This window comes from Artemia franciscana, chromosome 10, assembly GCF_032884065.1.
Source record: "Artemia franciscana chromosome 10, ASM3288406v1, whole genome shotgun sequence".
Lineage (NCBI taxonomy): Eukaryota > Metazoa > Arthropoda > Branchiopoda > Anostraca > Artemiidae > Artemia > Artemia franciscana.
In genome coordinates this window covers 12,236,080-12,251,648 of record NC_088872.1, presented here as the reverse complement: position 1 = coordinate 12,251,648, position 15,569 = coordinate 12,236,080, and the positions used below count along the sequence as shown (strand labels likewise).

Genomic DNA, 15,569 nt, shown 5'->3' with positions numbered 1-15,569 from the left:
TTTTAGTTTCTGGGTGTGGAAGGGGGTCGTATCTTTACCTCCCCCTCCTTCTTTATACCAACCTTGAAGAGGGGCTTTGAGGTTTGTCTAAAAGATATAGAGACCATTCAAGCAATATTTATATATTGATTCTGCCTATTTTAAGTGTTTTCCATAAATGAAAATGCCGGCCGCTCTAGAAGAAATTCATGTGTGTATACCTACCCAGTGTATAAGTATACCCACAAAATGAATGAAACAGCAAAATATCGTTTCTAGGCTGTTCTAGGCTCAACAGAATGATTCTCCTAATAGTTTATGACATGCGCGTAAGACTCATTCCTTTTATACACTTTATATCAAAAAATGACTCACCACATTGCTAGCTGTTGAGTTTTGACTTTGGGCCAAGTGATGTTGAGAGTTTGAATCAGTCAGATTAAGTTCAATGACAGCCTGCTAATATGAAACATTATTATAGTATCTAGAATCAATTTGACTCTTATGACCTCTTAATTAGCTAAATAAAAGAAGAATAAATGAATAGACAATGATAATTCAAAATTTTAGACAGTGATATTAATAGTCACTCACGAACGGGTTAAATGTTTAGAAATTTAGCTCTGGGGCCAAATTTTCAGACCAAATTAATTGATGTGACAGTTCCCATTAACGCAATAAGAGAGTTTTAGGACGGGGCTTATCCTGGCTGCACTAGTTCAATCCCCTTTAGAAAAGCTCTGGTTAGCCATATTGATAAAATTGCTAGTTACAGTTACACAGGCGCATATGGAGTAAATTTTCTTGGGTGATTATTTATGTCAAAATTATTTGAAAATAATGGCATAACGAAATCAACTGCAAGGAGCCTATAGGCACTCTACTGGCGATGTGCCAGTAGTTTTTAAACTGAATATCTTTAATTTCACGGAGGCTCATTCCAACTAGAAACTAATCTTGGAGGGCCATATAGTGCCTATAATCAGCCAGGTGTGTACAAAAGGGAGCCATCTTGCCAAAATGTCAAAATTTTATGATTTTAATTTCGTCTTTCGTTCGCTTTTTCACGTTATTTTTTACGCTTGTTCGATATATATATATATATATATATATATATATATATATATATATATATATATATATATATATATATATATATATATATATATACATATATATATACACTACTTATCCATGGTGCGCCGCTGCAATCTTGAAGAATGAAAATTCAAAAGAAAATTACCCCAGAAATTTCCCCCGAGGAAATTTTCTTCCGCAAAAATTCCTCTCCCACAAAAAAGTCCCCCCGCGTATTAATAACGATCACACTTTATATTTAAGTATTTGAGAATTTCCCACAAAAAATTCCCCCCGCGGACCATCCTCCTAGTGAAAATACCTCCCATGGAAAGCCCCACCCTCCTCCGACAATTTCCTTTCGCTGAGGAATCGAGTCCATAAATCGAAATCACGATAATGTTTTGAATTTTTATACCTACTTTTCATACCAAAAGTGTGCTTAACAACTTCTTAAAGTTTCTCGGCGATCAGATGAAATGATTTGGTGATCCCCAGTGGAATGTTACTAGATAAAGAAAAAAGGGATTCCCACCAGAAACGTGAACTATTAAGGACACCTAGCTGACTCATTGTCAAATGTCAAAGGAATAAATGTCATGTCAATAAAGGAATGTCAACAAAGGAATAAATGTCATGTCAATATGTCAATAAATGTCATGTCAAAAGGAATAAATTTGTATCAAAGACTTTAAAAGACTTGAACTCCTCCAATGTTGGCAAAAAAAAAAAAAAAAATACTAAAAACTGCTAGATATATGCTTGACTAGATTTTGATGCTTGTGATATAGAGGTCGAACATTTGTAAGTTCTACTTGACAACGCTCGAATTGCCAGGAGCCCAATGATTGAATGTTATATAGCAATCAAAAATGGCTGTACAGCAGTATCACATCTGCAACAAGTGACCTTGTCTTCGCCAATTATAGAATCAAAAAGTGAATATTTTGCAATTATCGTCAAGTGACAAAAAATATACTGGTTTTTATTGTCTCTTATTAGGTTTAGAAAACCTACCATACCTACCATCTTTGGCGAGATTAGTTGATTTGCATATTTACGTGTGAATTCGCATTTACAAGCCTGTAGTCGTGAACACGTATAAACAATATATTACTTTTTCACCGCATTAATCAGTCTTCAAATCAAAGCCAATTTGTGTTCCTTAAGCGCTATAATTCTGGCTATCAAAAGTATCTGCTGAAGAAGCCCTTGGGAGATACCCCCGCCTCTTACGGGAAAACCAGAAAACCTTCGAAAGGACGAAATTTGTGATAATCCTAAAAAACATTGTTTTAACTAAAATATCCTTAGTAGGTGGAAGAACACCCCTGCGTGGTGTACTTCCTACCTAGACAGAACTTGAGCGGACACAAACACAATTTTTCTTTCATATAGGGTCGGGTAGAGCTGGTGATAATACACGATTAGTGCAAAAGTATTAAAAAATTGAGATAGCCTATGCAGCCTACACTTATATTTCATAGAAGTTCCAACGATTTGACGTCCCTATGTCCCACGCAGGGGTAGGGATATTTCAATTACATCATCTGAAAAGCTATATTAATTTTCAATCAAATAAAACACATCAGCAAATCAAGAAAACAATCAAACAAAATACCACTCAAGCTTTTTTTAAACCGAATTCTCATTAACTGAAGGAATCAAACCCGGTTTTGGCAGTTTTTCCCAAAATCAAAGGGAATGAAGCATAAGAAATGGCCTAAATTCTTTTCAAATAACAAGTTTCATGTACTTTTCAAAAAAGTCCTAATTCACCCCTTTCTATTTGCCTTTTGTACATTTTCTTGTATGACATTAGAAATACCTACATTCATTACAACAATAAATTGCGCTGAAATTTAGGCTTAAGCCGGATACGGCCGGGGTTTAAACCTTAAACTCCAATTTGAGGTAAAAAAAAAAAAATACTTATTGAATTCAAAATCAGTACGAACCGAGCTGTATAGAATAAACTGCACCGTTTAACACCGAGCTGTATAGAATAAACTGCACCGTTTAACACCGAGCTGTATAGAATAAACTGCACCGTTTAACACCGAGCTGTATAGAATAAACTGCACCGTTTAACACCGAGCTGTATAGAATAAACTGCATTCTTGGCACATCAAAAGCTTAATAAAATATCAAAACTCTGATGCAAGTATAAATTAGTTTTCCTTGTTTCAAGGAAAAAATTGCTTCTATGTCATTTATGATTCCATGTCATCTATGATTTTCTATGTCATTAGGAAAGAGGGCTGGCTTCAAACTATATCCTGAACGAGACTCGTCCTTGAAACATAAAAATTCCTATAGGTAAAATACATGAAACAAATTAAATCACTTAGGTGTAATTAATACTCTCAAATAATACGGTTTAAATTAACATCAGCATTCCCATCAAAATTCTCGATTTATTAGATTCGGATTTTACTCCCTGAGGGCAAGAGGGTTTTTATATTTTATATATTTTATTATATATTATATATATTTTTGTATATATTTTAGTTTTTATATTTACTGCTACAAGAAAATTTTTAGCAAAAAGAAACAACAAGAGCTAAGAGCTCATATGGCACTTGTGACGAGCCAAGAAGAGCTAAGAGCCAAGAGATCATATGGTATGAGCTCTAACAAAATTCTAAGAATCAACAGATTGATTTAAAAGGAAAATCAGAGGCTTAATCAAATAGTTCGTGATAACGAACTGTAGTAAGGAGCGACCTGGCTCAATAGTAAACGAAACTCTAAGAAGCGGTATTTTGATGCTAAAAGATACATCAAAGAATCAAATTTTCATGCTGATTCTAAATATATAAGTTTCGTCAAATTTAGTCTTTGTCATCAAAAGTTGCAAGCCTGAAAATACTTGCCTTATTTTGGAAAATAGGGGGAAACACCCCCTAAAATCGCACCGTCGCGAGACGAAAATCGCACCATCGCATTTAGCATATCAGAGAACCCTATAGCAAAAATTTCAAGCTCCTATCTACAAAAATGTGGAATTTTGAAGGATCTTTCCTTGGAGGAATATGTCACGGGGAAGAAAAATTCAATGAAAAGGGCGCAGGATTTTCTAGCATTACTATAAAAAAAAAAAATGAAAAAATAAACATGAAAAGGTTTTTTCAATTGAAAGTAAGGAGTAGCATTGAAACTTAAAACCAACAGAGATTATTACGCATATGAGGGGTTTTTCTCCTCCTAAATACCTTGCTCTTTATGCTAAAGTATCTTTAGTAATTTCAACTATTTATTCTACGGCCTTTCTGATTCAGGGGTCATTCTTAAAGAATTGAGACACAACTTAAGATTTAGTGTAAAGAGCGAGTATTAACGAGGGGACAAACCCCCTCATATACATAATAAAAAAAGAATATAAAAGTTTGTTATGTTTCCCCAAAGTCAATGGATTAAAATCTTGAGATAGCCATTTTGTTCTGCGTAGTCGAAAACCATAATAACTATGTCTTTGGGAATGACTTACTCCTCCACAATCCCTGCGGGAGGGGCTGCAAGTTACAAACTTTGACCAGTGTTTAAATATAGTAATGGTTATTGGGAAGTGTACAGATGTTTTCAGGGGGATTTTTTTGATTTGGGGGGGGGGCTGAGGTTGAGGGGAGGGGGCTATGTTGGAGGATCTTTCCTTGGAGGAATATGTCATGGGGGAAGAAAAATTCAACGAAAAGGGCGCAGGATTTTCTAGCATTACTATAAAAAAACAATGAAAAAAAAAAACATGAAAACTTTTTTCAATTGAAAGTAAGGAGTAGCATTGAAACTTAAAACGAACAGAGATTATTACGCATATGAGGGGTTCTAAAAATACTTTAGCATAAAGAGCGAGGTATTTAGGAGGAGGTAAATACCTCGCTCTTTATGCTAAAGTATTTTTAGTAATTTCAACTATTTATTCTAGGGCCTTTCTGATTCAGGGGTCATTCTTAAAGAATTGGGTTAAAACTTGCGATTTAGTGTAAAGAGCGAGGTATTAACGAGGGTACAAATCCCCTCGTACACATAATAAAAATCTAAGAATATAAAAGTGTGTTACGTAAGTTAATTCTTAAGTTGCTAATTTAATTCGTAAGTTGCTAATTTATAAGTTACGTATATTTTTTACTAATAAAAACGTTCGTTAAAAATTAAAAGTTCTAGTTGCCTTTTTAAGTAACCGAAAAATTGGAGGGCAACTATGCCTCGTTCCCCACCCCTTATTTCTCAAAATCGTCTGATCAAAACAAAGAGAAAGCCATTTAGCCAAAAAAAAGAATTAATATACAAATTTCATTTTAATAATTTATGTGCGGATAGCCCAAATCAAACATGCATTAATTCAAAAACGTTCAGAAATTAAATAAAAAAACTAGTTTTTTTAACTGAAAGTAAGGAGCGACTTTAAAACTTAAAACGAACAGAAATTACTCCGTATACGAAAGGGGCTGTCCCCTCCGCAATCCCTCGCTCTTTACGCTAAAGTTTGACTCTTTGCCACAATTCTACTTTTTAAAACAATTAAAAGCTCATTTTTTCTAATTTCTCAGAATTAACCCCCCCCCCAAACTACTCCAAAGATATCCGATCCGTTCCGGTTATGTCAATCATGTATCTAGGACTCGGGCTTATTTTTCCACCAAGTTTCATCCCGATCACTCCAATCTAAGTGTTTTCCAAGATTTTAGGTTTCTCCCTCCCAACTCCCCCCCCCCCCAGTGTCACCAGATTCGGTCGGGACTTAAAATAACAGCTCTGAGACACGATATCCTTCCAAACATCAAATTTCATTAAGATAAGAACAGTCACTTGGTTAATACCAAGTTCCATAAAAAACGGATCCGTTGATGAACCACTCATAAACTCCTTCATAACCCCCTCTCCTTCCAACGGTGATGAAATCACAAGCATGCTAGAAAATTCCAGCTGATGGTACCAAGGTAAGGTACTAAAAAAAGTCAAAAAGCCATAATTATGGTTTACCAAACCGAGAAAAAATAATATCTGGACTTACTCCGATAGAAAACCCACTTAATTTCGCTATAAACAAAAAATACATTCTATAGAGACTGTAGGGATTTTATAGGCTTTTTATGCAAGGGATGATCCCCTACAATATTCGGACATAGGGCTTCCGGGTCCGCAAACGAATCTAACCTGGGTCAACAGTTCAACATTAACAGCTGACAGGCTTCTCAAAACCAGAAAAAAAAGCAAAATTTCGTGAGCAGTGGGTAGCTTTTTGATTAGACTGTTTGATTCACTGACAACTTGTGAATGAAAAATCTCACCTATCGGTAAAAAAAAGGAGAGGAAAGTAGATAAGAAAATAGTACAGTGATTATCACCTGAGGTTATTCTAAGCCTATATACAAATAAAATCCTTATGAATGCTTTAAAATATCACGCAAACTAATCCGGAATCGGTTTAAAACATCAGCTCATCAACTGATATTCAATACGGCCCAAAGTGTGTTCTTCCGGAACGGATCTTGTAAATCAAGTTTCTAAGAGTGAGAGTAATCAATTTTCTAAGAACCGGATATTGCCGAAAAGCAGCATTTTAAGCATTTGTTACATCGAATGCCTGTTTTCCTTATTTTTATTCTCTTTTAGAAAGACATTTCTAATTCCAAAATTAATTTCCTCTCTCTCTCGGAATTTTAAAGGGAAGAGAAAGAGAGAGGCAAGAAGGAAGACGACAGATAGAAAGGGAGGGAGGGAGATAGCATTGCGAATTTACTGAGGCGCAACACTACATGGGGAATGCCTGTTTTCCTTATTTTTCGTTCTTTTTTGAAAGAAATTTTTTATTCCAAATTTAATTTTCTCTCTTAAAATTTCAAAAGAAAGAGAGAGGAGAAAGAGAGGGCGAAATAAAGATAGGGAGGGAGGAAGATAGCATTTTGAATTTACTGAGGCATAACATAAAACAAAAGCAAATCTTAACATGTCATTAACAATAAAACAAAAGCAAATATTAACTTCATTTTCAATAAATTAAAACAAATCCTTACATATTTTTCAATGTATTTGTATTAAAATAACAATAAAACACAAATATAAGACTTAAAAAAAAAGATATTTTTAACTTAAAGAGTCAAGGCTTTAAAAAACAATATATCTTGAAAGATTGGTTTTTCGTAACTAAATTGAGCCAAATTTTGGAAAAAGCTACTCGAAATATGATTTAAAAGCTAGTTTCTCACTAGAGATTTAACTCTGAAAAAACCTAGATATGAGGCCTTTTAGGCGACTTGATCGAATTTTACAACTCCACTTACACCTCTCAATCCCCCCATAAATGGTTGATAGACATTTAGCCCCCTGCCCTCTACAATTACTGTTATGCTAATTGGATGATAAACGTAAAGGCGAACTGATCAATCATGAAAAAAAAAACATAATAAAATAAGGACCATGGCCGTGAAAAATGTCTTTAGACCGGAAGCGGTCTTAGGGAAGGGACAGAGGTGGCACCTGCCCCAGGCTCAAAAATTTAGTGGCGCAAAATTTTAAATGAATAATCTAACAGTTATAATTATTTTGTAAGTTTGTAAATTTTTATTTTTATTAAAACAAAGTAGAGAGCATACTAAATAAATGAAAATAATTAATAAAACAATAACTAATTAATAAAGTAAAAATAAATTAAAAAGTAATTTAATAATAATTGAAATGATTAAGTTAAAATAATGAATAATAATTAAATAACTTACATAATAACTTGAAAAATAATAATAAAAACATTATTAATTAATTAATCAATAAACTGAGAATAATTTGGTTAATAAATAAAATTCTTGTTAAAATTCGGCCTGAACATATTATGAGAGACAGAAAGGGGGTGCTAATTAACATTTTGCCCTGGGTGCAAGAGAGACCGAAACCGCCACTGCTTTAGACCAGTGAAAGGCACTGATTTTAGGTTTTCGTTTACTTTGGGTTCTTCATTCATTCACCTTGGAGTTTGTAGCGTGCAGGTAATTAATTTTTGTTCATTTTTAAATATTGCTTTACATAATTAGTAATGTCGGTAACTTCCAGCCAATCACTGTCTGATATTTAAGTTTGATATTAAAGGATCAAAGCAAAGAAGTTTTTGTTAATTTGTCATAATTTTGAGTTACAATATATAGACAGTTATCAGTCCTTCTAAACCATCAGGACCATCTACGGTGACTTTCGAAAAATCAGGGGTGTTTTTTTTCTACAATTCGTACCACCGTTAACCGTCTAACCTCTATGGATTAACAGTAGCACGTCAGCCGGAATTGATTGGGGACAGCAGGAAATAAGAATGAGCAGATTCATAAATATTACAAAATGCCAATAGTGTAGCCTCCTCCCGTTTACAAATCTACCAGAACAAAGAGGGCCAGAGGAATTCCCTGTGATTGGTCAAAAAGACGATCGCATAATATTTGCAACTTTAGGACTAAAAACGCACCTCTTCTTGACTCTAATCCTCCTACTCAAGAATTCCCTTAAATAAGCACCCTGATATTTTAGCCTGGTAAGTTGGTAAGTATTTTAGCCTGCTCACCTTCGCCTGGTAAGTTGAAACCGTAATTACTCAAAATTAACTGCGTTGTTTTTTTCTTTTTTTTTTTGTCATGATGATCGGCTAAACAAATCCAAATTTTCAACAGGCTTATGGACGAAAATAAAATAGCCCCTAGATTAAATTCTACTGCATAAGGCCCTATATGGGGACCTAAGGCCCGTGTATCAAAATTACAACACCTGCAAGATTGATGTAAATAATGACGAAGACCACACTGCCTTTCCATAATACAACTACAGAAGAGAGAATAATGAGGACTTTTTTTCCCAAGACAGTGACCCAACAAAACCTATTTGAATATTTCGGCCCTATATCTAAGGGCCGTCTTCAGTAAAGAAAATAATAAACAATAAAACACTTACAATAAAAGTTTTCGGTTAAAAATCCATTTATTTTCTTCTTTTTTTTACATAGTCTTGGCATCATTACTTCTTAACGAAAAGTTCAGCCAAGACTGTGTGATAAAAGCTAACATTTTATATGCGAAAAAGGTTCATTCATTGAATTAACTGTATTTATTAAAAATTGGAATAATTTCTTATTGCGATATTTGCCTTCTCTGCAGCTAATCTTGTAGTTCTTTTGGGATTGGGCTTGTTTTTATTCATTCCTATTTTTGTTTTATTTTGAATTAGATTATTTTCTGTAATTAATTTTGTGTACATAGGGTTGACTGTGTATTCACCCAAGTCTCTATTTAGGGATGTATTATTATTTAAGTTTTGTTTGATTTCGATTGCCTCGCGGACAGTTTGTTTGATTCCTAGGTCATTGCTAATTAGAATTGTTTCGTCATATAGAACATAATGGTTTGGATTTTCAAAAATATGATTGCTTAAAGCTGAATCGAAAGATATGGAGTTATTTCTAGATTTTAATGCTTTTTCAGAACTTTCTTTGTGTTGCTGTAATCTTGTTCCTAAATTTTGGTGGGTTCGACCAATGTAATAATTTCCACAACTACATGGTATTTGATACACCCCTCTTGGACGAGTAACTGGGGTTTTATCCTTACCAGAATTGAGAAGATTCATTATGCTTAAATTACTTGTGAATACAACACGTAAATTGTTTTTTAAACAAACTTTTTTCAGTTTTGAAGTAATATTCGGAATATAAGGTAGGTAAATCGTGCTTGTGGGATTATTCGTATCGTTTTCTGGTGTGGGATTTAAGGCTTTAGAAGAATGCATCTTTAATCTTTGAGCAATAACAGTATTTATGAGACAAAATTGGGTACCCGTTGCCAAAAAGTATGTCTGTAATAAAATATAATTCTTTTCTAATATACGGCTCTGAACAGATATTAAGTACTCTATCCACTTTTAACCTGTGGAGGATGGTTAGATTTGAAGTGAAGGTATCTATTATTATGCGTAGATTTTCTGTAAAACGTAAAATCAAGTTTATTCAAACTGCGTATTATCAATACATCCAAAAAAGGTATTTTTCCATCTGTTTCGGTCTCTAGAGTAAATTGCAGGTTTCTATCGTAAGTATTTAAATGTTCTAGAAAACCTTTAAATTCACTTTCGCCATAATTCCAAACTGAAATTACATCGTCCATGAAACGTCCCCAAAACACATGATTAAGAAAATAAGAATCCAGGGCCCAACTTTCAAGATTCTCGACGAAAATATTTGCGAGTAGGCCTGATAGAGGTGCTCCCATAGGAAGGCCCCTTACCTGTTTGTAATATGAATCTCGAAACTGGAAGTGCATGGAATATTTGTTACATAATTTAGACAAACGCATGAGAACATCAATGTCTAGACCTATCGCTGACTCTTCGATTAGATGATAATTGTTTTCCAGTTTATTTTGTAATAATTGATCAGATTTTGAAACATCAATACTAGTATACATGGAAACTATGTCAAAGCTGCTTAATAATTTCCAAATTATTCCGACATTTCCGAATTTTCGGAAATGCAGTGCACAGCCATTTTCCAATGTTTGAGGCAGGTCATTTTGTACTAGCTACAATGGGTCTTAGAGGGACTACACTCAACCCTATCTACACAAAATTAATTACAGAAAATAATCTAATTCAAAATAGAACAAAAATAGGAACGAATAAAAACAAGCCCGATCCCAAAAGAACTACAAGATTAGCAGCAGAGAAGGCAAATATCACAATAAGAAATTATTCCAATTTTTAATAAATACAGTTAGTTCAATGAATGAACCTTTTTAGCTTGTAAAATGTTAGCTTTTATCATACAGTCTTGGCTGAACTTTTCGTTAAGAAGTAATAACGCCAAGACTATTTAAAATAAAGAAAAAGAATGGATTTTTAACCGAAAACTTTTATTGTAAGTGTTTTATTGTTTATTATTTTCTTTGCTGAAGACGGCCCTTAGATATAGGGCCGAAATATTCACGAAATATTCAAATAGGTTTTGTTGGTTCACTGTCTTGGGAAAAAAAAGTCCTCATTATTCTCTCTACTGTAGTTGCAAGACTGATTCATAATTCCAGAAAATGTTTATGTACTTGTATCTTATAGCCACCACACTCAAGTTCTGTCAAAAAGTGAAGTTTGGTTAATGCTAATGAAATAAAACAAAATATGATGAAAATATAATACTTTATCAACGAAATTATGAAAACTACAACAAAGAATTATTGAACGGGGCCGCCCAGACAACATTATATTAAATACGTAACCTAAACTAACCTAACCTAACCAAAATACCAACTAAATATTTAATTAAAATATAGCTACAATGTTGTTTCCCACCGAGCCGAAGCTAATATTGTCTGGTATAAAGACCATGAAACCGGTTTCATGGAAACCGGATTGATCCGGATGAAAACCGGATCAATCTTGCTGATTTGACGATTTTGTCAAATTCATCTCGAGGAAACAAAAAATCATGCGCACATCCCCGAACCAATACTTACTTAGGCATGCGAAAGTACGCCTGGTACTTCCGTATTAGCCAGTACCCACTCGAGAAGCTTGCTGAATGTAAAATCTAAGAAAACCAGTTTCATAGCCAGAAAGACAAATGAAGGGTGACAGAATGCATTGGACTTGTATAATTTGAGCTATTTGTTTACATATTAAGTGGGGAGGGTGGGCGTAAGTTTGGGTTAATTTAACCCCCCCCCCCTCCCAATTTGCAAATATATCACCCAAATTATATTGTTATATAAACTAAAGTGATATATTTTCATCATATTTTGTTATATTTTATTGGCCCAATTCATTCTGTCACCCGTCATTTGTCTTTGTGGCTATGAAACTGGTTTAATTAGATTTTACATTCAGCAAACATCTCGAGAGTGTACTGGCTAATACGAAAGTACCAACACCTCGAGTGTGCACTGGCTAATACGGAAGTACTGTACGCCTTTTCAAATCAATTTGGTTTCATCAATTAAAAATATTTGGTTCATATTCGTAAAAAATATATTCATCTATTTTTGTCCTATATAAATCTCCTTTCCCTGGTGGTCTCGATATCATGCTGTGAAGCAAATTATTAGATTAACTGCAGGCTACCCAAACGTAAGTATGTAGCCTGCAACTAGTTCCGGTCCCCATATTAATTTGCAAAAAAAAATAAAAAAATAATAAATATACCATGCCGTCCCATTTTGAATGGCATGAACATATTTTGTATGGCCGACCATGAAATTAGTTCTTTGCAACTTGCATACTTTCCTACTATGCCTGTCGTGACACGCACAGAAGGTGTTATTTATGAATAGCTGAAGAAAATGAATAAGTACGGCTAGCAGTAATAACTGTACAATGAGTTTATAAGTTAAGCCAAGAATTTAGGGCTCATATCCAAAAACTTTAGCCAACTATAGTAAGGGTGCGTCATGACTGCTTGAACTTGTAGTTAAATCAGACACCAGCAGATGATGAGTTGGCGCCTAAAATTGCCATTCAATTTACGCATAGTAGTTTTAATTGCTTAGGCGTAAATAAACACAATTTACATTTACAGTCTAGTGGTTGAACCTCCAAGCTCAGCCACCCTCCAAGCTCTACCACCTCAAGCCCTGATTCAATTATTTTCATCCTTGCATTTGAGTCTCTATCCGTGCCTCCGATTTGCCTTGAGTGCTCGCAAAGCTACTCATTATTGCTCAAGGGACTTTTCATTCCCGGCTTCTCTGAAAATATCAAAATGGTTACAATTTTCTCCATATTTCCAACGCTTTTCGCAAGATTTGCTTTCTTTAGCTATTTTATTCCCCCCTCGCAACCCAGGAATAAGTTTCTACGACTTTGCTGTGCCTAAACCAAGTTTTCAAGTTGTTTACCTTTTGCGAACTATTGAATAAATATTATGTCTAAGGGACCCCTTGCACAAATATATGCAAAAATCTTTATATATTCATCATAGTTAGCGTCGTCTCATCATAATCCGTGTGGTTTCATGACAGCCAAATTTTAGTGGCAGATCCTCCACGAACCTTCTGTACAGGGCTGCAGCCACATATCAACCCTGAGCTTGGAATATTGGGAAAATTATACTAAACACTACCTAAAAAGGAGCACTAATTATATTTAAATAAATTAAACTTTAAATATTTTATATTTTCAATATTTATATTATATTTAATTTAATATTTATATTATATTTAATTTAAATATGTACATTTAAATATTTAAATATTTTATATTAAATTAATATTTTATATTATAAAATATTTCATATTTTATATATATTTTTACATATTAAATATTTTCAATTACAGTTTATAATTACCACTGACATTTTTCGATTCTGAATGGCGGCTTTTTTTCCTTAAAAAAAGCCGTCTTTTTTCCTTTTTTTCCTGCTTCCATTGCAAATTATCTGAATAAGGAAGCTAAAAATAAATTCAAAGCCTTAACTCTTATGGGGTTAAAGGGTCTACAGACGGTTGTTAGCTCTGCTCTGCCTCTAAGATTATGCTCTATCGGCGACGTATTAAAAATCGTCTTTTTTCAATTAAATAAAAAAAGAAAGTTTTTTTAACTGAAAGTAAGGAGCGACATTAAAACTTAAAACCAACAGAAATTATTTCGTATACGAAAGGGGCTGTCCCCTATTAAAGGCCAAGCTCTTTGCGCTAAAGTTTTTATTGTTTTAAAAAGTAGAGTTCAAGAGTCAAACTTTAGCGTAAAAATCGGGGCGTTGAGGAGGGGACAGCCCCTTTCACATACGGAATAATTTATGTTTGTTTTAAGTTTTAATGTCGCTCCTTACTCTCAGTTAAAAAAAACTTGTTTTTTTACTTAATTTCTGAACGTTGAATTAATGCAGGTTTTGGTGTTGGTTCACCGTACATGAATAATTAAAACGGAATTTGCACATTAATTTTAGTTTTTTTTTTTTTACTAAATGGCTTTCTCAAAGTTTGATTGGTTTATTTTGATAAAAAGTGACGGGGGAGGGGCCTAATTGCCCTCAAATTTTGTTGGTTACTTAAAAAGGCCACCAGAACTTTTAATTCCATTTACGAAAGTTTTTATTAGTAATAAATATGCATAACTTACAAATTAACTTACGTAACGAACTTCTATGTTCGTGTATTTTAATTATGTGGAGGGTTCGCCCCCTTGTCAATACCTCGCTCTATGCACTAAGGTTCGGGTTTTGTTCCAATTCGTTAAAAATGACCCCTGAATCACAAAGGCTGTCTAATTAGAATAAATAGTTCTTCTAATACTTTAGCGTAAAGAGCGAGGTATTGAGTAGGGGATGAACCCCCTCATATACGTAATAATTTCTGTTCGCTTTAAGTTTTAATGTTGTTCCTTGTTATCAGTTGAAAAAAACTTTCTTTTTAGTTTAATATCTGAAAGTTTTGAATTAATGCAGGTTTTGATTTTGGCTCACCGTACATGATAATTAAAACTAAATATGCATATTGATCTTACTTTTTGGGCTTACGATTTTGAGAAAAAGGGGCGGGGGAGGGGGCCTACTTGCCCTTCAATTTTTTGGTTACTTAAAAAGGCCATTAGAACTTTTAATTTTATTTACGAACGTTTTTATTTGTAATAAATATATGTAACTTACAAATTAACTACCGTCCTGAACTTCTATATACGTATATTTCTATTACATATATGAGGGAGGTTCGCCCCTTCGTAAAAACCTCACTCTTCATACTGAAGTTCAAATTTTGTTCCAATTCTTTAAGAATGACCCCTGAATCACAAAGGCCGTTTAATTAGAATAAATAGTTCTTTTCAAATTACTAAAAATAGTTTAGCGTAAAGAGTGAGGTATTGAGGAGGGGACGAAACCCCTCGTATACGTAACAATTTCTGTTCTTTTTAAGCTTTAATGTGACTTTTCCTTTCAGTTGAAAAATACTTTTTTTTTATTCCTCATTGTTTTTTCTAAATAGTTCTGAAAAATCCAGGACCCCCTTCATAGAAATTCTCTTCTCCCATGATAAATTCCTCCATGGAAAGATTATCTCACGTAACCCCTCCCCCAACCTACCTAACACCAGAAAAAATTACCCCCTGAATACGTCAGTATACTTCCCAATAACCAACACTATATGTATACAATGGGCTAAGTTCATAACTTGCAGCCCTTCCCCCAGGGACTTTGGGGGATTAAGTCGTCCTCAAAGGCATAGTTATTAGATTTTTCGACTAAGCTGAACAAAATGGCTATCTAAAATTTTTGATCCGGCTACTTTGGAAAAAAAATGAGCATGGGTGGGGGGCTAGTTGCCCTCCGATTTTTTTGGTCACTTAAAAAGGCACTAGAACTTTTATTTCCGTTAAAATGTTCCCTCTCACGACATTCTAGGACCACTGGGTCGATACAATCACCCCTGGGGAAAAGAAAAAACAAAACAAACACGCATCTGTGATCTTTCTTCTCGCAAAAAATACAAAATTCCACATTTTTGCAGATAAGAGCTAGAAACCTCTGCAATCGGGTTCTCTGATACACTGAATCTGATTTAAGA

The 15,569-nt window shown here is 34.1% G+C and overlaps 1 protein-coding gene across 5 annotated transcripts in view; it reads right to left on the bottom strand.

The window, feature by feature from the left end:
- Positions 1 to 15,569, bottom strand: part of LOC136031795 (rho GTPase-activating protein 7-like) — a 259,438-nt gene that overhangs the window by 152,888 nt on the left and 90,981 nt on the right. For 3 of the 5 annotated variants that reach the window (XM_065711584.1, XM_065711585.1, XM_065711586.1), the window contains one exon: positions 355 to 438. The exons of 1 other annotated variant lie outside the window; for it this stretch is intronic. In XM_065711584.1, coding sequence (XP_065567656.1) covers positions 355 to 438 — 84 coding nt within the window. The remainder of the gene's footprint in view (positions 1 to 354; positions 439 to 15,569) is intronic. One more of the 5 variants, XM_065711587.1, reaches the window with a different exon arrangement.